Source organism: Cornus florida, unplaced genomic scaffold (genome assembly GCF_030987335.1).
Source record: "Cornus florida cultivar Cherokee Brave unplaced genomic scaffold, ASM3098733v1 CherokeeBrave_3.0.0_Hap2_Chr05, whole genome shotgun sequence".
Lineage (NCBI taxonomy): Eukaryota > Viridiplantae > Streptophyta > Magnoliopsida > Cornales > Cornaceae > Cornus > Cornus florida.
This window is the reverse complement of record NW_026775575.1, coordinates 118,661,547-118,686,327: the sequence shown is the minus strand read 5'-3', so window position 1 is coordinate 118,686,327 and position 24,781 is coordinate 118,661,547. Positions and strand designations below refer to the sequence as shown.

The following is a 24,781-nucleotide window of genomic DNA, read 5'->3' as shown; positions in this document are numbered from 1 at the left end:
AATTGTATTTCAACAGGCATAGTTCAAGCATGAAAGGTGCAAAAACATCACATGTGCCCCCTTTTAAAAATATAGGAACAATATGCAAGGCATTTAACCAAAAAAAAACAATATGCAAGGCTCAAATCCATTCAAAATGATCACCCTACACACTCCTTATTAAATTAGGAGCTGAAAGTCTCAACCATTCAGTGACTTTACAGTAGTATTCTTAATGGAGAAACACTAGTCTAGCTATTATCTCCATCCAGAAACGCAATTTAACTAAGCGATTTGCCACATTTTGCTTTCACGTTTTAGGCAAAAAAAAGATGAGCATGAAATTCATGTCCCACCTGTGATTTATTTGGCACAGTTTCCCCCTCTCAACTTTGGTTAAGAGAAAAAAAAAAAAAAAAAAAACAAAACAAAAATAGTAAAGGGTTGTACCATAGTATAACACAAATTGTTTAAATAATTTGCATACACAATTTCTAAGAATGAATTGAAGGCGGAGTGATAATTCTCAATCATATACCCCTCTACAAGATGTTCGACCCAGAATTCCGTGAAGCAAAAAGATTGAAAATATATATAATTTTTCACAATCTTCAACATTGTTTTCCCCAGAGCATTTGCACTGTGGCCACAATAATCAGATCCCCAATCCAAGTAACATGTTTTTTGAAAATGAAGTCAAGTGTCTTTTAGGCCAACACTAAATTTGGCTATGAAAAACCCAATTGTATCAAGTACAGAAGATGGATCAAACCTCTGAACAAGATCTTCTTCACCAGGTCTTAACCATTCCCTGGAAATCCAGCATCAGAACAAATCAGCACTATCAAGATCGGATGAATATGACGTGAAACTAAACTTCATATACCTCCTCGAATTAGAAATGGGAAATCTTGTTCAACTACTTTGTTAATGTTTAAACTAATAATTACTCCAAAATGTTAAAACATAAGAGAAGATTTCTTTAGGTTGCTTCACTAAAAACAAAGTTGCATTTGCACAAATTTTAAAAATGGATGGTCATTATAGCAGTTGGGATTCTAGTTTGGTAGAGATGAAATGCCGACACATCCTGAAAATATGTTATCATGTAATCAATAAATCTTGAACTTTGGAAAATCCATAATTGCACGAAAACACAAATTAAAGGTTGAAGGGAACAGTGTAGTGTTCCGGATTTTTCGGCACTTTTTCTTTATTTTTATATTTATTATTTCCAAGTCTTGTTTCGTGTGCCATGCGAGTCCCGGGAGTTTTTTGGGACATTTCTTCAAGTTAAGAACTCTTAGAAATGTATTTTAGTCCATTTTACCATTTTTGGATTTTCGGGTCCGGGACCAGGTTTCCGTGCTCGAGAATTCTTCCTGGTTTTCATTTCCATTTATCATTATTATATTGGCATGTTATTTATATGTATATGAGTGGTTGGATATTTCATGGCATGGAATGTAGACAGACTTAGAGAGGGAGGGTATTTTAGTAACCTTGGGTGAGAGGTGGGGGGCACCTATTATGGAGATTTGGGTGTGAAAGGTCGGAGGCGTGTTATTGTTTGTCGGTTTGGGGAAGAGGAGGGAGGTTGGGTGTCTAGAGGTGTGACTTCATCAGCAGGTATGGGTTCATGGAAAGGTATACGGTTTCGAGTTAGGGATGGGTTGTTATGTGAGTTTTTGGACGGATGTTTCGGGTGAGGATGTGGTGTTGGCTTGTAGGTTTCTTAGACTTTATAGGATGGTTGAGGAGAATCATGTAGTGGTGGCAGATTATTTTAGGTTAGAGTATGGGAGAGCTAGTTGGGATGTGAGATTTCACAGAAATTTTAATGATTGGGAGTTGTTGGAGTTTACCGAATTAATAGGATTAATTTATAATCAAGTGGTGGAGGGGGAAGGAAGGGATGAGATGGTGTGGATGGGAGATTCTAAAGGGGTGTTTAAGGTGATTCTAAAGGGGTGTTTAAGGTGATTCTAAAGGGATTCTAAAGTGGAGCTGAAGTCTTACGAATTCGATAAGCAATGGGTTTCCTTGGAAGGCTGTATGGAGGACTTTAGCTCCACTGAAGGTGGCTTTTTTTACGTGGACAGCGGTGCTTGGAAGCATTCTTACTCCGGACAATCTCAGTAAGAAGGTGGGCGAGTCGGTTAATCATCTCTTGCTGTATTGTAGAGTGGCAGCAGATGTGTGAAGTTTGGTCTTGAATGTTTTTGGGGTGGAATGGGTAGTGTTAACACGATGGGTATGTTAGAAGCTTGGAGAGGGAGACGAGTGGAAAGTCGGGTTAGGAATGCGTGGAGGGTTGCACCTCTTTGTATTTGATGGGGGGTCGTGGTCCAAGCGGAATAGGAGATCTTTCGAAGGAAAGGAGTCGTCGGTGTGGGTTATCAAGGCGAATATTTTGCATTCTCTTTATTCTTGGGTTAATGGGTAAAACTGCCCATCTGTGGATAGTTTTTTGGATTTTATTGCCAACTTATCGTTGTAATGACGCATTTTGCGTATTTTGTTTGCTTTGTTAAGGGTTCGCTCCCCTTTGAGCACGTTTGTTAATATATTTTTACTTATCAAAAAAAAAAAAAAAAAAAAAAGTGTGCGGACCAGCTGGCTTATATGATGACTCATGGTGTTACTAGTGGTCCGTTTCATACATCACTATCCAAGTTGGGCATATGTGATATCTATGCACCAACTTGAGGGGGAGAGTTAGCGTGTACAGTCGTATAAATATCTACATATCTAGGTTTTATATAGTATTAGTTGTCAACTTAATTATATAGTTGACTTACCTTAAATAGGTTTGCGTATTCGGTATAAATACCCTGGAGATATATGAAAGTAATGGATTTGGTCAGCCAATTGTCAATTTATAATTTTCTCTTGAGGATTGCGTGAGAATGTTACTTGTGGAGTTCAGACCTGAGGACCAGAACGACATGGTTATTGGGATTGGATTGATGATGGGAAATGGCCTGGCCAACCATTTTTCTTGAATCAATCCTTCCTTAACATCATGTCGGGTTTAAGGTCAATGATCATTTCGTGTGAGTGGTAGCAGTGAGAGTAGGATGTGGTGTGTCACATAAACGAGGTGTTAATAGTTTTATTTAGAGGTAAGTTCCAATTGGAATTGATGGTACTTCTATGGGTTGAAGTGATTTGTCTTCATTGATAAGAGTGTTCAGTTTAGATGTTTGGAATCCAATAAGCTTGAATGGTTTGAGCATTTGACCTTCGAGGGTATTTTGGAGACTTGATGGTTCGAGAGTAGTGGTGATTCCACTTAGGAACAATCATTAGAGGGCTTATCTATTCTAGCTGCACTGAGAGTTGATGAGTATGACGAGTCATTTGAAATGTACTAGGTGGTAGCTGGGAGTCGTGTTTTGGATTGCGTGCACCCTTAGAATGGTGAGTTGAGTTGGTGTCGATGTGTCGAGTGGTCTTGCTGACACTATCCTTGCAAGTTTTCAGGATACTTTGAATGGTTGTGTAGAGTGCATTGGATGCTGGATCCAACCCTTATGTGGAATCCGGCAGTCTTTGAGGTGATGTGCCATATGAGGAGCACCTGGAAGGGGTGATGGGCATTAGGTTGCTAGTGACTTTAAGGTGAGACTGTTTCTTTGACTTTGGGTATGTCGAGTAGTGAGGATAGTGAAGTGGTATCCTTTAGAATTTTCTGACATGTCCTTTGGGAGGTGATTACTTGGAGCCTTTTCTCTTGCGGAGGATAAATTTCAGGGACGGAATCTTTTTAAGGAGGGTAGATTGTAGTGTTCTAGATTTTTCGGCGCTTTTTCATTATTTTTATATTTATTATTTTCGAGTCTTGTTTCGCGTGCCATGCGAGTCCCAGGAGTTTTTGGGTCATTTCTTCGAGTTTAGAACTCTTAAAAACGCATTTTAGTCCATTTTACCATTTTTGGATTTTCGGGTCCGGGAGGTCCCATGTGGGGCCGAGACCGGTTTCCGTGCTCGGGAATTCTTCCCAATATTCATTTCCATTTATCAATATTATATTGGCATGTTATTTATATGTATATGAGTGGTTGGATATTTTATGGCATGGAATGTAGATAAACTTAGAGAGGGAGGGTATTTTAGTAACCTTGGGTGAGGGGTGGGGGCCACCTATTGATGCACATGGGAAAAGAAGACTATAGAGTCATCTTGGAACCAACTTCTCATTCCATTTTCCCCTCTCATCCAGCCAACTCTTCTCTCTCTTTATATATATATTTTCTCTCTCTTTCTCTCTCTACACCATAAACTTCTATCTTCAACCTTAAAATGAAAAGTGATTTACTTGGCAAGAGCTTCATTTTGACACCAATCTTGCTTGCAATTAGGATTGTTGAATTTGGGCCAAGCTAGGTTTTTGTCCTCCATTGAGGTAGGGGTGTCTAAACCATGTAATTTTGCCTAGTGAGTTTTCCTTGGTTTAAATTTCAAGATGAGCATGATAATTTCAAAAATTTTGATGAGTTTGATTTAGCTGTGTTTAGAAATTGAAATCGCGTGTTCTTTTTTGACAAAGTTGTGGTTCTTGCTATTTACTTGCTTAATTGTATTTTCATGTGACCATATATGTAATTGGAAGCATATGTATGACTATTGTGTTATTATATGTGCAATCATATGAGGTCTTGCCTATCAAATGTGTTTAACTATGACACTGTTGCCATGTAAGTATCTCTCCATCTTGCTTAGTATGTGTATGATAAAACGCCTCAATGAATGTGCTTATTAATTTTAACAAGAATGCATGACTTGAAATGGATGGTTTCATACTTGTACATATCTATGGAGTTGATGGTATAACATGATTTATTCATGGCATTGGCATTGGCACGGGGGGGCGGGGGGGGGGGGGGGGGGGGGGGGGGGGGGGGCCTGTGTTGGTTTGGTTAAGGAAATAATATGATTTTCAAAAGGTTTGTGAAAAAAGATTTTAAGAAAGAAAGGGCCGAAAATCGCAATCCGGTGGCTAATTCAACCTAGAGGGAACACATGCCGGTTTTGGACGTGTATAATTGAACTAACTAGGCCCCAAATGGTTGTCGGTTTTGAGGTCAGGGATAGTTGTCAATTTCACCTCGATACAGTTGATTAGCGGTTTTCAGTGTGAGTTTGGGTTGGAGTCGGGATTGCATTCATTGCATGGCTCATTATCATTGGCATTGACAATTTTATAGCCTTACGATATTGCTTATTGCCAACATTTGATGCTTTCCCCCTAAGCATGATCCCCACTCCACTTTCATCCCTTTTCTTGGGTGTGTGGCTCATGGGAGTCCAAAGTGTGTGTTTTAGGCATTTCCTACTGAGTCGTCATGCTCACCCCTTATTTTAACATTTTCAGGTCATGGAAAGGAAGTAATAGATGACATGCCTCCACGAGCTTAGAAGTGGATGTTGCACCCTTTTTGATTCATTTTAAGACTTGCCTAATGTAGAAGGATGACCAATTCTTCAAAGTTGTATTTTTGTATCTTTTGATGAAAAACATTATAAATGTGACCTTAATGAGTAAGAATAACCATGCCCAAATCACTTTTTCATTAAGAATAACCATGGCATTCGAGAATAATCATCAATAAAATTGACAAAATATAGAAACTCATTCAAATTGGCAGTTCGAGAATGACCCTGGATTTCCGTGTGAACTAAATCATAGGACTTGGTCTGGCGATGCTAATGACGACTTGGGAAGGAACTACGATGATGCTTGCCCAACTAACAATCTTTACACACTAAAACAGACACATAACTCAATGCAGGAATAACTAACTGTAACTTGGCCAAAGATGGATGACCTAAACGAAAATGCTACTAAAGAGGAGAGACTGTAGCACTCGAAGCTAATGACAAGACAAACTGAGGTTCACCAAGATCTAAGTAATATAACCCATCCTTCTCATGTCCCGAACCAATCATCTTCTTTATCCTTAGGTCATGAAAAACACATGAAGTCGAGGTAAAAGTGACGGAACATTGTAATTCTTTAGTCAATTGACTTACAGAAATCAAATTAAAAGGAAAATCAGGTACATTGTGAAAAGGCATGTAAAGGGTGTTGGTACTCTAATGTTGTAATATCTTTACGAATCATAGTGGAATCTCTTCTCATTTGTGTGCGTGATTGCTTTGTTGGCTTTCATTGGATCTTTCTATTCATGTATTTCCGATGTCCCAACAAATTGGTATCAGAGTCGAAGGTGAAGGAGAACTAGAAAACATAAGGAGTCTCAACGAGTGCTGCAACGGGTTTCAGTTGCAGGTAGTGTTGTTAAAGGTGCGCACCTAGGTTCCAGGTTCTTATAGGCACAACAATTGTGTCTGTTGTGTGCCCAGGTGCGCCTTTGACGACATTTGTGCCTTTAATATTTTAAATGAATATTCTTTAATGGCAATTAATTTTTCACTTGTGTGCCTTGCATTACTCAGGCGCGCGCCTCGCCTCGCCTTAAGCTTAGGCTCCAAAGGGCCTCTAGCGCCTTAGTGTGTCTCGGGCCTTTGATAACACTGGTTGCAGGTGGAGTCAATTGGCCTGGTTGATCATGATGCTTAAAAAATCGTGATGGATTTCATGGCGTGGAGCTTAAGTAGTCAAGGTGGATCCTTGGAGGTTTGATTGATCGGGAGGACAATCAGTGTGGTAAGAGGATCGGGACATCTTGGCATGAAATCCGAAGGAAAATGAGGAACTGGGTCTGTGGGTGAATGTCCCACAATTAGGTTGACTAGGTTGTAGTGAAGGTTCATGGATGGAAGTCCTTGAACTGTTTTGGTTTGTATGAAGTTGCAATGAATTATCCTGATCAATGCCATGGAAAACGACGATTGGTTGGATGAAATTTGAGCCAAGATGGAAATTGTCTCAAATTTCTATTCTAATTAGGTTTCTATTTCAGAGACGTACTCTGTTAGGAACGTACTTGTTTAAGTCATGAGCTTCAAGGAATTATAATCCTCGTCCAACAAGGAATTGGGTTTGGAACTGTATAACTAGGTACTTGGGCTTTGGGTTAAGACTTATGAGATTGAGAGCGATGTAGTCTCACGAGGGAGTTGATGAGTAGAGAAAGTTAAAGGGTTAGTAGAGTAAGAAAAACACAGGGGATCACTGGTAGCGAGGAGCTAGAATCGTGGAGTGGAACATGGTAAAAAGGTATGTACTCAACTGTTGTAATATATTTACAAATTATAGTGGAATCTCTTCTCATGCGTGGATGTAAACCGGTTTTGGCCCAATCACGTTATATCTTGTGTTTGGTTGGGATTGTTTTGTTTGATATCATTGGAACTTTGTATTCATCCATTTCCGCTGCACCAACACTATCTCTACCCATTAACTCCCTTATGAGACTACATATCTCTGAATCTCAGAAGTCTTGATCCAAAACATAGGTGTTTATTTATAGAATTTCAAACTTTTTTTTTCCTAAATGAAGAATTTTTTTTTTTATAAATATTGAACAATATGGTACAAGGTAAAAAGTAAGGGCATACCCTCACTGAAACAAGTTCCTAGAGACAAAAAAAGCAGGGGTAAAGTCCTTGCTACAAGTTCTTGAACCCCTACTTAATTTAGTATATTTCGAAGACAAGCCCCCAAGACATCCAAAACATCCCATACAATACACTTGGTAGAATTTCAAACTTAATTCCTTGGAGCCCAAGACTTGTCTAACAAGAAATTACTTAATAAAATACTACTCTAAAATAGAAACCTAATTAGAATATGAATTTGAGACACAAGTCCCAACGGAATTGAATGAAGACTTGAGACAGGCGACATGTAAAAACAAACCTTCCACGCAACCCTTGCAATTGAGGGACTTCTCTCTTTGTTCATAAGAATCTTAATAAAACTGACCTTCCACAGATAAAACATTACTACACTCAATTCAAAATAGGCAAGCAGGTAGCACAATTCATATTACTTTCTAATGTGGATGGCATCTTCCTTAACTATAATTATCAGTTAGGAAACTGAGCCAGAAGAAAACAATGCATTTGGAACTATTTATAACATGATAATACGAATATAGCAGAATCATTTAGCAGCAACATTAATGCTTCACCATGGAACCAAAAACATAGTACTTCTAATTACAAAAAAAAGAATGGCATCTTAGGGAATATATTCAATAGCATACGAAAGGAAGAAAGTACATACTCAGTATATCCGTCAGAAAATTCACAACCACCAACAAGGCCAGGTCCTCCAATTCTTGGATGCTGAAAATGTAATATAAAATCAGGGTAAAAAAATCATATCGTATACCTATTTAATAATCATATCGTATTCGGCAAACCATGATATATACATAAATATATACATATATATCATAGTAATCTAGGTGGTAACATAAAGCTATTAGAATAATAATTATACCAAGAAGCAAATCAAATTTTCATCACAGTAGCTTAAGTTTAATAAGAAAAATTAATAAAAGTAAGTCCTAATTAATAGGAAAAAGGAAATTAACAAATAAAGATAGTTGCTTAGGACTAGAAGGTGATAAGGAACAGGAAAGCTACAAAATATAGTTTGAGAAGATTTTTTATTTTTTATTTTTATGAGTTAGATGCAAGTATACATGAGCAAAGAGTATCTGACTAGTGGTCTCTCCGAGTCTTACTATATATTTACATACACTTGGAAGGATCCTTGAAAAAGAAAAAATCAAAGACCTTCTGTGTGTGTGTGTGTGTGTGTGTGTGAGAGAGAGAGAGAGAGGGGGGAGGGGGGGAAAGAAACAAGGGAATCTGCCATCATTACGACAAGCGCAGCGAACCCAATAAACAATCAAGAAACACGACAGAAAATAAACACACCACATGCAAAGAACACAAAGATTTAGCATGGTTCGACACAAGTCGTGTCTACATTCATGGTGAAGATCCAACGAAAAGTTTCACTATGCAATAATCAAAAGATTACAAGTTTTAGCCCCCAAAACCCTAGCTCTTGTTCTCACTCTCTTTTACGCAATTTGCAGTCTCTCCATATCCCACTCCAAACCCTAAATGCCCTTATATATTGGGCTACAAGAGAGTACTAAATAGGGTGTCCACAAACCACAAGAAAAAAAGGGTCAAAAAAAATTTGGGTCACGGTTGAAAACTGGTCGCAACTCAAACCTGGAACCAAATTCGGGCCACAACATCACATATAGAGACTCCAAGATTTTATCTTTGGTCACATAATTTAGATAGAGTTTCATTCTTCCATCTTCAAACATGCTTATTTTATGTTCTGAAGTTATATATCACATTTGATTTCATGTATCATCATCACCATCATCATCCTTGCCTTTATCCCATAAGAATGGGGTTGGCCACATGAATTATCTTTCTCCAAGCCTTTCTATTACGTGTCATTTCGCCTGCTATATTTAATTTTTAAGATCATCTTTAATAACCTCACCCAATGTTATTTTTTGGTTACCCTCTCCATCTCTTCCCTTTTATCACAACTAGTCTTCCTCATTTGACCGGTGCATCTCTAAGTAACCGATGTATGTGTCCAAACCATCTAAGTCTACTCTCTCTAATTTTCTCACCAATGGGAGCCACCCCTAATTTTCTTTTCACATTTTCATTAGTGATCCTATCTCTCCTTGTCACTCCACTCTTCCATCTTAAAATTCTCATTTCCGCTACACGAAAGCGTTGTTCTTGTTTCTTTTTTAGGGACCAACACCCCGCTCCTTACAACATAGTCTAATAACGGTTCCATAGAATTTCCTTTTAGCATACGTGTTACTCTTTTATCACATAAAATCTCCACTAGCTTGCCTCCATTTTGTCCAACCCGCTCCAATTCTACAAGTCACATTGCTATCTACCCCTCCATTTTAAATACCAAAAGTGGTAGTTTTTAGTAATTCTTTGGTTTTGAAGTGTTATCATTATGTTATCAATATCCAAATTTTTACTAAATTTGCACTCCATATATTCGGCTTTAGTTGGATTAGTTCTCAATCCTTTTGATTCTAAAGCATTTCTCCACGTTTCTAGTTTTATTGCTAAATCCTCTTTAGAGATATCCAAAAGCACGATATCATTGGCAAATATCAAGCACCATGGAATCTCGTTTTGGAATTCGGTTCTTATTTCATTTAAAATTATTGCGAATAGTATTTTTTTTTTTTTTTTTTCTTTTGGTAAGTACAAAATTGTTGCGAATAGTTATGGGCTTAGCACCGATCATTGGTGCAATCCTATATTTTCTGAACTCATTAGTTTCCCCAAATGTGGTTATGGACTTTAGTTATTGTGTTCATCTATATATCTTGGATACTTTTTATGATTTGTGAGGGGATTTGTTTTCTTTGTAGGGCCCATCAAAATATATCTCTTGGGACACTATCATATGCTTTTTCTAGGTCTATAAATACCATATGAAAGTCTTGTTGCTTACTCCTACATTCTTCAACTAGCTTCCATTGTGGATCTCCTAATATGAAAACGAATTGATTACCGGATACCAAGGATTCCTTTCTTAGTCTTTGCTCCATTACCCTTTTCCATAATTTCAGTGTGTGATTCATTAATTTAATTCTTTTTTACCTGCCACAATTTGTGTATCCCCTTTATTTTTGTAAATTGGTACTATTGCACTTTTCCTCCACTCATGTGGCATCATGCCTTGTTTTAGGATGTTAAATAACCTTGTTAGCCACTCAATTCCCACATGACTTAGTGTGCACCAAACTTTTATGGGTATATTATCCGGGCCTACCACTTTATTACTCCCCATCTTCTTAACCTACCACTTTATTACTCCTCATCATCTTAGCTGTGTCCTCCACTTCCTTCTTAGTGATTTTATTTATCATTCCTATGATAACTTCATTTCCTTCTATTTCTTCTTTAGCATATTCCTCATTTAATAGATTTTGAAAATAATTTTTCCATCTAGTTAATATTTTGATTTCTTTGCCTAAAACTGTGTTATCTAGGTCCTTAATACATTTAATTTGATTTAGGTCCTTAGTTGATTTATCTCGATTCTTTGCTAATTTATAGATATGTTTTTTGCCCTTTTTTGTGCCTAGTTTTTAATATAAGACATTTAGTGAGTTTTGCTTAGCTTTTGCTTACTATCTTCTTCGCTTCACATTTGCGTTTAATATACGAGTTTGTCTTCTTGTTGCTTTATTTTTTTCCATGCTTTAAAGCTTTTTCGCTTTTGTTTAATTATACGTCACATTTCCTCGCTCCACCACCATGTTTTTTTCTTAATGAACTACTCTCCATTAGTTTTGTCCAAAATTTCTTTTGCCTTACTCCTAACTGATATAATTTGTCATTTCAAGCCACAAGTTGTTTACATCATCATTCCAATCCCATGGCTTTTCCTTTAATAGTTGGTCTTTAAACGTGGTCGTTATCCTACCTTTTAATTCTTTCCACTTTAATGGTTTTATGGCCATTTTTTTTTGCTTTTTCATACCTAAACCCTTTGCTTAATAAGTCTAAACTTAGTATGCGATCTTGATTTGTGAGGCTCTCCCCAGGATTCACTATACATGAGGTCCATTCCCTTCTTCTATACAAACAATAATCAATTTCTGTTTTACTTAATCCACTTTTAAAGGTTAAAAATGCTCTTCTTTCCTTTTAAAGAAAGGAAGAAAGTTTTAGCTATTGTTAAGTCATATGCTTTTGCAAATTCTATAGTGTTTCTCCTATCTCATTTCACTCTCCAAACCCACATCCCCATGGATTCGTGTATAACCTCTCCTATCAACACCTACATGTCCATTAAAGCCACGCTTACAAATAAACTTTCATGATTAGGTAAAGATTGTATCAATTCATCTAACAATTCCCAAAAGAGTTTCTTTTTCTTGTGGTCTAATGCTCCTTGAGGAGTGTATGCACTTAAAATATTCAAGATATGTCCATCTAAAACAATTTTAAAAGTAATTAATCTATCTCCTTGTCTCCTTTATCTTTTCCTCCCAGTAGAAAAGTTTATATCCTTATTCCTTCCCCAATTTCTCTAGCCTTTTAACCTTTCCATTTAGTCTCTTGCAAGCAAGTTATGTTTACTTTTCTTCGTTTTAAGGTATCTACTAAATCATTACACCGACCTGTTAATGTCCCTATGTTCCATGTTGGTATCCCATGTTATGGTGGATAATACTTTGGCAACTGAACTCCCATAACTAAATTTCGAGTGATGAATTGTACAGAAGTGATCAGTAAAAACTAAAAACTGTTACAAAATAACAGTTTATTCATGGAAATCGTATGTAAAATTTCAGTAAGCTTATGATCTAACCTGTGATGCCAATGTGAGAAACTTGTAAGTATCCAAAGCATATCGAACCAGTGCTTCATTCTCACCAGGATTTATTGTACAACTGGAAATTAAAAGCATTATTGGCAATTGTACTTTCTTTTCACAGTAAAAGGAAAATTATTGATATAACAAGATAATCACGCCACTCCCAGAATTATCCAAACCAAAACTCACAACAAACAATAAATAAGTACTAAAATGTAAGTTCCTAGATGATGGATAGGAAGGAAAGAGGGAGCATATGCTAGTACAAGAATGTGAGAACTACACGCATATAACTTGCATATGGAAATTCTCTCAAAGTTTTATACAAGTATGTTAAACTACATGCAAATAACATGCAGTTCAAACTTCAAAGTACATACATACAAGATGCCTGTGTCAGTGTGCCTTCGAACATAGCTTGTGATAACAGAGAAATACTGACATGGAAAAGAATCCTATAATGGGGTAATGACATCTGAAAGTCCACGAGAATAGTGTTAGCCAAACTACCACATTTATGACCAACTGATTGGTGCATCAATTTTTTTCATGAAACCTTTGTAAGAAACAAGCATGCAGTCAACATCCCACATCGCCTATATGTGAAAAAGGTGAAGTGCTTATATGTGGTGAAGTTATCTCCAAATGGTATGAGGCCTTTTGGGGTAAAATCAAAAATCAAAACTGTGCGGGCTCGGGCCCAAAGCAGACAATATCATACCATGTGGTGTGGTAGGTCATTACAAATGGTATCAGAGCTTGACCCAATCGGAAGTGTGGCCAACGGGGATGTTGGTCCCCTAAGGGGGGCTAATTGTGGCGACCTATGTGGGCGGGTAAAAGAGGCACTGGCAGGCTACCACATTAGGCAAGTACAAGTGCATAATCCCACATCGCCTAAGTGTGGAAAAGGTGGAGTGCTTATATGTGGTGATGCTATCTCCAAATGGTACGAGACCTTTTGGAGTAAAACCCAAGAGAAAGACCGTGCGGGTTATGGTCCAAAGCAGACAATGTCATATCATGTGGTGATGGGAGTCATTACGCTACCACACTGGGCAAGCTACAGGTGCACAATCCCATATCGCTTGGGTGTGGAAAAGGGAAGTGTTATATATGTGATCGGTACACTCCAATTGTTATGAGGCCTTTTGGGATAAAACCCGAGAGCAAAACTGTGCGGGCTCGGGCCCAAAGCAGACAATATCTTACCATGTGGTGAAGTCATTATAGCATTATTAGGAAATCACTATGAACTCAAAAAGGAACAAGAGAGGTCGCAGAGATTGTCCTATGGCATCTTAAGCATGAATGTCGGCAATGGATGAGGAAGAACTAGCTGTCGAAACAGCACATGTGGAGATGTTCATAATACTCCTGTCTTACTACCTAAAAATTGCATCCATGAAAGGTGGCGCAAAAAAGAACATGAAACTTCTTTATCCTGTGAATGTTACATAGTTTCAGAAACTGATTTTTAACGCCTTTTACTGGTTTCCTAATGTAGAATGGGTAGGGCTGTTCTGATACTAAACTGCCATAGGACCAGAATGATCTGATATACTAATTTGATATAGGGCCAGAAAGAAAGCAGAGGATGAGAAAACAGAAGATGAAAAGAGGCTAGAAGAAGGAGATAAGAAGACAGATGGAAGGGGTAAGAAGACAGGTGGAAAGGATAGGTTGGATAGAAGGAAGCATTGAGAAGAGCAAGGATGACGAGGATAAAGAAGGACACAAAGAATTTTTTTTTTTTTTTTTTTTCCCATAATTGAGAAGACACAGAATTCTTCAACCATGATAATATTTCAATAATCAAAGATAAATATAGGCAAAAACAAGTCCATTGTAAGTGTTGGAATTGTCTCTCAAATTCTTACTCTAATTAGGTTTCTATTTTAGAGTTGTATTATGTTAGGAAGTTTCTTGTTAAACAAGTATGGGCTCTAAGAAATTGTAATCCTTGTCCAACAAGGAATTGGGTTTGGAACTCTATAAACAGGCACCTAGATTATGGGTTGAGACTTATGAGATTGGGAGAGATGCAACCTCATGAGGGAGTTGATGGGTAGAGATAATTTATGGGTTTGGTAGAGTAGGAAAAACACTAGTGGCACTGGTATCGAGGAGACAGGCTCGTGGAGTGATACATGGAGAAAAGACATGTACGCGGTGTTGGTACTCCATTATTGTAATATCTCGAATCATAGTTGATGTAGTACAACAATGAACAGTGCATGAACAGTTAGTGAACAGTGCCTAAACAGTGTTTTCTAGTTTTCATTTTCTGTTTTAGGAAAGTTTTCATTGTTTTAATTTCCTAACTAGTTTAGTCTTTGCTTTAGGAAAGTTTCCATTGATTTAATTTCCTATATAGTTTAGGATTTGCTTAGGCCCCATAAATACATGCTATTATAATAGTTTAGGGCAATCAATTATCTCTTTTATTAATATCAGAAAATAGAGAGCTTTTCTCAATCTCTTCTTGTGGATTGGAGTGTTTAAAGAATACATTGCTATTCCTAATTATTTTGCTTGCTTTCATTAATCTGCTGCGTCAAGTTGGTATCAGAGCCTTGATTTACCTTGGGTGGATGACGATTGCTCGTTTTGGTAGCACTAACTTTGATGACAATGGTCGCAGAGTGAAGGCCCCTTGGGCAACCATGCATACTCAAGATCTGTTCGTAGCAACTGGTTTTGGAATTGGTGGCAACCAGGTTCGTGGTTCAGTTGGTTCAGTTCGAGTTCGCGTTGATGATGTGTCTCGCAGCCAACCGAATATGGGTTATATTCCTGTTTATTCACGTAAGCCTCCAGCCTATGCGGCTTATTTCGATGATTCTTCCGATGATGAGAAGTTCGTATTCATATGCACTTCAAGCTCTCGGGCCATGTTTTATTCTCCATCATCCCCTTAAAGGGAAATTGGATTGTATAATATGAACTTGTAAATTATGCTACACCTGACACTCGTAAAGCTCTCCACTCTTTCTAATCACAGACACTTCTCTCCAGGGAAAAAGAGAACTCACCTAATTCTAAGCCTTAAGCTTCCTCCTCAACACTTCAGAAGACACAGGAAGGATTGTTAAATACTACATATAACAAGACTATTTACATTAATCATGATTGGTTAGTTAATGATCAGGACAATTTTCTATTGTTAAGTTGCATGAAATGTATGGCAAGTGGTATGCCAATTGAAAACTAAGAAAAAATTGCTTACGTGGAATACACAAGAACTCCACCAGGACGAACTAGATGGACAGCCTGGTCAAACATTCTCCTCTGATACTTCGCATGGTTCCTTAGTGATTCTATTGTTTCCTGCAATAAACAACAAATTATATTTGGCTTCTTCTCAAAGTAGAAAGAGGAAAACAAGAAAAGAAACAAAAAAGGATAAGAATAACTGCATAAAACATTAAGATTATAAAAACGCTCTTACTAATGACGTATTATTCAACGCTCCCCCTCAAAGCTGGTGCTAGATGTTATACATTCCAACTTACAGAAAATAATATGAAAGTTTCCACTCATCAATCTGTTGCTCAAAATGGCTACAAGTTGATCCCCCTATTTCTACTTTAACATGCTTGACTCTGCCATGTTACATTGGGTTATGTACAAAATTCATGGCAGTACAATGTCTCAACAAAACCAAGTAGGATCCTACTCTTTGATCATGATCTTGGAGTTTGGCAGTTCACTAGAAATGAGAACAGTATCAAGTCTAGAAAGATAAAAACAAGTTACACTGGTCAACAGAAGGTAGTAAATGAGGCTAGGAGTATGATGACTTCTATAGTAAGATACATATAAAAAGACAATGAGAAAGCTTAGGGAAAAGACCAAAATATTGTGTTCCTTAATCAGTTTTGGGGAGTAGGAAACAAGCTAAGAAGTACAATAACTAAGAGACCAAACCATAGCAGTGTGATGACATTTATCATAGGTTCAATGAAACTGAGAAAACCATATATATATAAATATATATATGTATATATATATATAGAGAGAGAGAGAGAGACTAGATGTAAAGTCACAAAACTAAATATTTTATAATGTAGGTGAACATTATTATAGATGCTCCATCAATTTCCAAAAGTTTCAAAATTCTTGTTGAAGCCAATTTCTAATTTCAGGAGAAAGCAATTTTGAATTTCCTCTGAACTTTAGCTGATGCATACATCCAGGGGCCCATCTAAAAAAAGCCAATTTCTATGAAAATAGTTAAGGCCCCGCTTTTTCTTCCACTCTCGCAAATAGAATTATTGGTGTGCATTTGGTTTCTGTGGCTTTATTAGTCAAAAGAGGGGCACCCCGCGGACCAAGGAACACATTTTGACGTGCTTCTTGTAGGCGCTCGAGCAGCTCCCTTCTTCTGAACTTGTAGACGGTCAAGACCCTTAGTGATTGGAGTGTTTGCTCCACAGGTAAGACCACATCCTGTCCATAAGTGAGGGAGTGTGGAACAGTGGCAGACCGAGGAGAAGTCCCTCATGTACAGAAGGCATCGGACAAAGCTGGGGTTTTTCTTCACCATCTTCTCAATAATAGCTTTGATGACCTTATATTGTGGAAGCTTCGGCCCCTTACTATGCTCAGAGAAAAAGATTGCGGAGGAAAGCGAATCTGGCGCTAAGAATAAGAATGACGGCAAAATCCCTTGACATATGAAACCTTATATTCATTGTTTGAGTTAAATAAACCACCCAAAGCTTTCTTAACCAGAAAAACAACCAGAGCCATATACATTATATGAACATAAAGCAAGCGCTCAGTAAAAGAATGGAAAGGCCCTGCACTTCCCCCCGCTCCGACCAAGCGGCATCGTCCTCAAACATGCACATCCAAGATCATTTCAAGTTATTGAACTTTATTGTTTATTGGTGTCTCGCAACATCCTCTGATTATGGAGGATATCACTGGGAAACTTCATGAGTTTACCCTTACTCAGGCGTAGGATAGCATGTCAATACATTTATACAAAACTTCTACCCTGAGCACACGCAATAAAGCTGTAGACAGTCAAGTGAAATCCAATCCACGAAATAACTTGATTCACCCATGTTTCTAACAAGGACAAATTCACTTTAACATGATTAAAATTATGTAGTCATGTATTTAAATTTGCAGCTATTAAAAAGTGGCTCCCACTCATTAAAGATTTACAGCATAATTGGTGCAAGCTAAAGTTACTTCCCTCACCATTCTAGGCCTAGAAATTGATCTGCTCTTTCAAAAAGCAAGAAGTGGCGCCTACAAGGGAATGGAGAGTTCCTATCTGTCTTCTGCAGCAGGAAATATTTTAAGGTATCACATATATGCACTTTATTAGTAGATATTGTATTAAAAAAAGGCACTTCAAGATTAAAGCATATAGAGATGTCTGGTAATTGATCTTGTTGGAGGACATTATTGTAGTATTATTTCGTTATCAAGGATATTATTGTACTTTGCTGGTTTTAATATATAAGAGGGAGGTACTGTAGAAATCCCTACAGACCTACAGATTTCCCCGACAATTCTTCTTTTCTTTTTTTTTCACTTCTTCTCATCTAACCCTAAAACAAGTTACACAAACTTCAACTTGGTATCAGAGCCTCTCAAATCAAAGCCAGAACATATTGGCATCGAAGCCGCAGGACATTAGGAGTCGCTACAGTCTCCATCCTTACGCTGATGTCGAATGATGTCATGCTGACATTAGCATCCACAGGCTGATAATCATATGTTTAAGCTTGCCCGAGTGTTCTCGCAATTTTGGCAGTATTTGTTCTTCGTTGTGAAGCCATTTGATTCCCTTTTTTTTTTTTTTTTGGGGAAGTTCAGCCCAAGCAGTTTCGATACGGATTCTGAGGTTCTTTTGGCTGGTTTTTCTTGTTGAAATCTCTCCTAAATTGTTCGTCTAGACCTTAAAGGGGTTTGTTTGTTGATTGTTTGCTGAGTCATTGGATTTGTAATGATTTTTTAGCCAAAAAGCTGTTCGGTTGTTTATCAGTTTGCTATTGGCAGTTCATATTGGTTCTTTTTGGGATTAAATCTGACAACTAATTGCTTCTGGAACTTGTTTGGGTGCTTGAGATTTCCAGATCTATTAGTTTTTTTTTCCTAATTGATTCTCACCCCCCTCCTCAAGGAATTGTTTGCACCCAAGAGGAGTCGAACCTTAGACCTGATGCTTCCCGAGGCACCAGGGTCAAGTTCTTACCCACTTGAGCCAACCCCTTGGGGTCAGATCTATTGGTTTGTTACTTCTGCAATCAATTTTTGACTTCTTGTTAGATCTGAAACTATAAATTTGTTCAGCTCCCGTTTCCTTCTGTTAGAATATTACCTATGGCTGATGCTAAACCACAATTCATCAAGGATGATGATATGCCTAAATCGATTACCTTGAAAAAATTAAATGGAGTTAATTATCTCTGTTGGGCTCATGCTGTTCAGATTTTTTTGCGTGGGAAAAGAAAGTTGAAATACTTAACTGAAGATCCTCCCTCTCACAAGAAGGAACTTGAAGACTGGGTGTGTGAGGATTGTGTTGTTATGGGATTGCTATGGCGCAGTATGGAACCCGAGATTTCTAGTACAGTTGAATTTTGTGATTCTTCTAAGAAAACCTGGGACTCTCTTGCAGATTCATATTCACACCAAAGTAATGATTCTCGGATTTATGAGTTGTACGAGAAGAGTTTTGCTACTAAGCAGTCCGGGAAACCATTATCGGAATACTACAGTACTCTGACTACAACATCGGGCATTTACTACTGATTTAGAACAAAAAAAGCGACACTGGAAGGAGTTTATGATTTCTTCATAGATTTCGTGACTTCAAAGATCAGATTATTGCTAGCGAGAAGTTACGTACAGCTGCTAATGCTTATTCTCGACCATTGAGATCATCTTTGGGGTGATGCTCCAATGTACTCCTCCAGAATCTTCTACATTAGTGGCTAGCAGTGGAGGTCGTGGTAGTTCTCGTGGTGGTTCTTGTGGTAGCCGTGTGGTCGTGGTTTACAAGGTGGTTCCCGTGGTGGTGGCCGTTCTAGTGGATGTGGTGACAGGAAGTGTGATCATTGTGGTGATACAAATCACACTGAACATTATTGTTGGGTGAAATATGGCAAACCAGAGCATGCACATCAGGTTGCAGATAGTACTACATAGCCACTGCAGCCTCAGACTACTTCTGAGTTCTGGACATGTTTCTGATTCTGGTTCTTGTGAGACACTCACTACTCAACTTAGCGAGCTCCTTCAAACATTGAAAACTACTCTTCCATCCACTTCAATTGCAACCATAGCCAATTCAGGTAATATTGCATATTTGCATGTGCCGCTCAATCTCCTCAATCCTGGGTCATTAAATCCAGAGCTAGCTCGCATATGTCTAGTACATTATCTCTCTTTTCTGCTTTTACATCTATTAAACATCACATAGTTCTAGCTGATGGTTCCTCTAGGCCAGTCCTTGGGAAAGGTGTTCTTCACCCTACCAATTCATTGTGCTTAACATCGATTCTATATGTCCCTAATTTTCTTTTTAATTTGCTTTATGTAAGTCAATTAACTAAAGCATTAATTTGTTCCATAACCTTTTCTCCTACTTCATGTGTTTTTCGGGACAAAGAAAATGATTGGTTCGGAGCATGAAAAGGACAGTTGTATTATCTGGATCCTGAGGAACCTCGTCATGTCTTGTCATCTGCTTTGAGTGCTACAGTCTCTCCTCTCCGCTTTGGCAAAGTTGCGATCTGTTTTAGAATGTGAAGCTTGTCAGTTAGGCAACATCACCCGTAGTTCCTTTCCAAGTTGTAGTCGTAGTCATAGTCGTCAGACTGAGTCTTTTGATGTAGTCCATATGGAAATTTGGGGTCCTTCTCGAACAGCCAGTTTGAATGGATTTCTTTATTTTGTTATATTTGTTGATAATTCTCAAATGACATGGTTATTTTTAATAGAGATAGATCTGAGTTACCTCATATTGTTGCTAAATTTTATAATGAAATTCTTACTCAGTTTGGTAAGCGCATTAAAAAATTTCAATCTAATTATGTTCTCTGACAAATCTAACACAAAGAGTTCATCTACTTTTATTATACTAGGACTGGTTGCTGATAACTTGGAGGAAATGAAAAGTGACAAGAGAAGAGATTGTGCATTAAAAAAAATATATCCATCCATAGCACAAGGCATGTGAAAGCTAATGTGGTTCCAACTACAGCAAAAGACTTGGGCTTTCATTAGGAGATTGGTGAGTCCAAATCGTGGAGACAGGACAGCCATATGACCCAAGGCAAAACAAAGCAGTAAAGCTAAAGGAACAAAAGTATTTTAGTAAACAAATTTTCGGTAAAATGTCTTACCTCTCCAGCAAATAGCCGGGGTCTCAGACCAAGAGCAGAACACGGAGCATCAAGAAGAACTCGGTCAAAGCTATTTGGAGAAAAGCCTTCAGATTTCCCAACCCTACCACCTGCGCAATGATTTCTTCCAGGTCCATTTCTAATTTTTCGAATATTCTTCCTGAGGTCAGCATTGCTAGCATATGTTCTTTGCTTTTCTTGTTCATTGCTAACTGAAAGATTTCGTATTAGAGATGGGAGTCAAACATGTAGAGAGAAAAACTTCATCATGCAGACAAGATGAACCCAGATTAACATACCCGAAACAAAAATAATTTAATGGCATGCATATTCTAAGGAAGTAAAACAAAACCTAGTATAGGAAATTGACAGTAATCAGCACCTTAGTAAGTATGCTTGGAGAAGGATGAAAAATAGAAATGACCCTTGGGCCTCACTATCAGGCTGATGAGTCCCACCTATGGTGTTACATTATTTGAAACTGTAACAACCCTCACCCCACCAGACAATATTGTCCGCTTTTGGCTCCCCTGGACCAGAGACTTCCCAAGAGGTCACCCATCTAAGTACTACTCCAGGTTAGTAAGCATGCTTAACTCTGGAGTTTTGGTAGGTTCACGGCCATCACGGCTTTAAAACGCGTTGTGTCATACAAGGGTGTTGAACCTACATATAGCACTTCACTCTTCCACACCCAGGGGATGTGGGACTTGTGAGCACACGTAGCTCGCACCAATGCCTTGCGTCTCATAAGCTTGCTCCCATCCACCAAGCCTCACAATTCCACCCCCTTGGGAGTCCGACATCCTCATCGGCACACTTCCGGTTGGGTCAAACTCCGGTACCATTTGTAACGGTCCTCACCCCACTAGACACGATATTGCCCACTTTTGGCTCCCCCAAACCAGAGACTTTTCCGGAGGTCACCCATCTTGGTAATACTCCAGGTTAAGTACGCATAACTCCGGAGTTCTGGTAGGTTCACGGTCATCACGGCTTTAAAACGCATTGTGTCACGGAAGAGTACTGAACCTATATATAGCACTTCACTCTTCCACACCCATGCGATGTAGGACTTGTGAGCACACCTAGCTCACACCAAAGCCTTGCCTCTTAGAGGCCTGCTCCCGCCCACTGAGCCTCATAGAAACTACTATTGGGTTTGCTTAAACCAAATTGGCCCCACTACCTCTAGCAAAAGCAATCCCCTTAGCAGCCCAGACCCCTAAGCCCCCTGGGGGAACACCTACTACTGCAATTGCTTACCGCCCCTATTCTCACAATAAAGCCTCTCCTTTATAGATGAGGCAGAGTCCCTTCGCTACCCTACCAAAGAAATGGCTTGATTTGCAAAAGGGATGAAACCAAGGTCACACCATTAGGGTCAGCAAGAAGAGAAGTTCTATCACGGAAGAGTTACTCGCTTCATGCCCCCTTTTTTTTTCCTCCCTCTGTCTAATTCCTTCTCTTCAACCTGAAGTTAAGTTCTTCATTCATATAAATAAGGTTCGGCGGTTCATCCTTATTTTAGAGATGATATTATAGAATGAGTAAAGTCATACTGCTCAACAACCAAAGGAAAGGTTGTCGCAAAATCGAATAGCTTTCTTCGAGAGTCTTCTTTTCGGCCGAGTCTTACTAGCTCTTACCTCCCTGTTGCTATGATAATTCAACTCAGTCAGTCAGGATTTCCTTTTGGCATAAATAAAAACTAGTGAAAAGCCCTACACAAGATACTAATACAAGAGTAGTCTCATTCTCAACTACCAAGGAATTTTGTTTTTTTCCCCTATTTGAAACTCACACGCCCATTTGCCCCTACGGGGACTTGAACCCCCAACCTTCTATTTTGCAAGGTGGGGAAGTACCAATAGGCTACAACACTTGGTGGTAACCACCAAGAATTAAAATACAAAGAAGTTGTTATTCAGTTTGGTTGTTTTTTTAGTAATATTCATGAGACAAAAGTCCACACTCATTAAACGATGCATTGTGTTGTTAAAAGCCCTACACCGAAAGCCATAATGGAGCTTTACACTATGCAACTACAGGAAAAGTATGTGTTATGACAAACGCAACGAACCCAAGTTGAATCAAGAATCACGACAGAAAAGTAAACACGCCACACAGAGAACACAAAGATTTATACGTGGTTCGGCAACAGCCTACGTCCACGGTTGGGATCCGGCGAAAGTTTTCACTATGTGTCAAATCGGAGATTACAAGTTTTTAGCCCCTCGCTCTATTTCTGTACGAATTTCAGAGTCTTTCTCTTACCCCACTCCAAACCCTAAACGCCCTTATATATGGGGCAACAAGAGACTAATTAGGGTCCACGACCCATGAGCAAAAAGGGTCAAAAAGCTCATCCAACGGGTCGCCGGGTTATAAGTAGGTCGCAACGCGACCCGGCACCAAATTCGGGCCACAATATCACAACATGCATAAGCAAAGGGTAGAAAAACAAACCCAAAATTATGATAAGACAAGCTTATACAAGAGAGACAAAAGGTAGAGAACACTAATCATTTATCATAGGAAAAGAATGCTCCTCGGTGATACAACGTAACCTTACAGAAAACTTTAGACAATATCTTATGCAGGTAAGGAAAAAGAATATGCCAACTTGTGCTTCCATTTTTCAAGCTGCTATTAACAAGACCATCTCTAAAATTTTCCTTGCAAGACAAATCAGTGCCAAAACAAATCTGAGAGGTGCACATCAGCCAAATAAAAGCTTCCCCGTCCCTACAGTCGTAAGAGAACTAAACCTGAATCTATGTAATCCAGTCAAGGAATCAATTTTTTTTTTTTTTTGTTTCAAACATAATTCAATTAGCATCAGTTAGTGACTAGTGATCTTGATAGTTTTTCAGCATTTTATGTGAGAGAATGGAAAGTCAGAAACAACTCACGAATTTACTGGAAATTCCAAAAAGATTTTCTATTAACATGCACCATACACCACACAGACCATATGCTGATAACACTATTCAAAAACCTACCACACCCAATAATACTTTCTTTTACATATAAACAGAATTCATGAATCACAGATATATGAACAGAGAGTGCATACAATTTTCCTTGCAAGACAAATCAGTGCCCAACCCTTCTCCAGGAATGGAAGACATTTTATCCCTTTGAAGTCTCATGTAGTCTGAATTTTGAAAAATTGGCCCCACAGTGTCCTCACTACAACACAAAGTGTTCATATCATTCAATTCATTTCTTCGCCGCACAGCTTTAAGAGCGTCCAGTTTATACGTGGTTATACAATTCAAGCCCATTTCAGCAGCCAATTTCTGAATATTGAGCACCTAAAACAAAATTAAGATTTAAAATAACAAATAAAATCATCAATATATATATATATATATATATTTTAAAATGGAAGGGGGCATAAACAAACAATTATTAATTTTAAGAAGTGACCCAAGTAAAATGAATAGTATGATTTTTGTTTCTACAACATTCATTTTAATGTCAAAGAATCAGAAATATCATGCCATGTGAAATTTTAGAAGTGCTGATGAAACCCAAGGAAAGTGTAATTTCTGTAATACATTTTTTGGGTTTTCAAACAAGTAAAAATTTTCAATTTTTTTTTTAAATACATAGATTTAAACATTCAAGAACATTGACTTAATACCAGGTTAGAGACACAATCCTAGTAGTAATAGGACCTGCAATGCTAAAAGGAGGTAAAAATATTAAATATATAATTGTGCTTGCCTTCACTTAGAAACCCCACGCCCCTCTTACAGTAAGGCATGCTGTCAAAACTAGAATCACTTTTTTTTACCGATGCTATTCCAGTGAAGTCCAGTAATTAGCCTATCCCAAACAGCTCGATGCCGTCATAAACTCATTCTTGAGTTCTATCACAATTAGCCTATCCCAAACAGCTCGATGCCGTCATAAACTCATTCTTGAGTTCTATCACAGTGGGTGTTCTTGTGAGGAGATCCCCGTGACAATGAAGAATGCTTTTACTGGCCTGGAACATTAAACAACACAATCACTTTCCATCCAACTCCAGGAGGGCAGAGGGATTTATGTGAACCCCCAACTTCCTTTTAATCCACATCAAAGAGCTCTTGCTATT

General features: G+C 38.2%; 1 protein-coding gene across 2 annotated transcripts in view; it reads right to left on the bottom strand.

Moving 5' to 3' along the window:
- Positions 1–411: 411 nt before the first annotated feature.
- The window catches only part of LOC132309013 (rRNA (cytosine-C(5))-methyltransferase NOP2C), an 89,324-nt gene continuing 64,954 nt past the window's right edge, over positions 412–24,781 (bottom strand). For both annotated transcript variants that reach the window (XM_059807368.1, XM_059807369.1), the window contains 6 exons: positions 23,753–23,993; positions 20,674–20,885; positions 15,531–15,631; positions 12,296–12,377; positions 8,177–8,238; positions 412–790 (listed from right to left, as the gene is read on the bottom strand). In XM_059807368.1, coding sequence (XP_059663351.1) covers positions 676–790; positions 8,177–8,238; positions 12,296–12,377; positions 15,531–15,631; positions 20,674–20,885; positions 23,753–23,993 — 813 coding nt within the window. In that variant the 3' untranslated portion in view covers positions 412–675. The remainder of the gene's footprint in view (positions 791–8,176; positions 8,239–12,295; positions 12,378–15,530; positions 15,632–20,673; positions 20,886–23,752; positions 23,994–24,781) is intronic.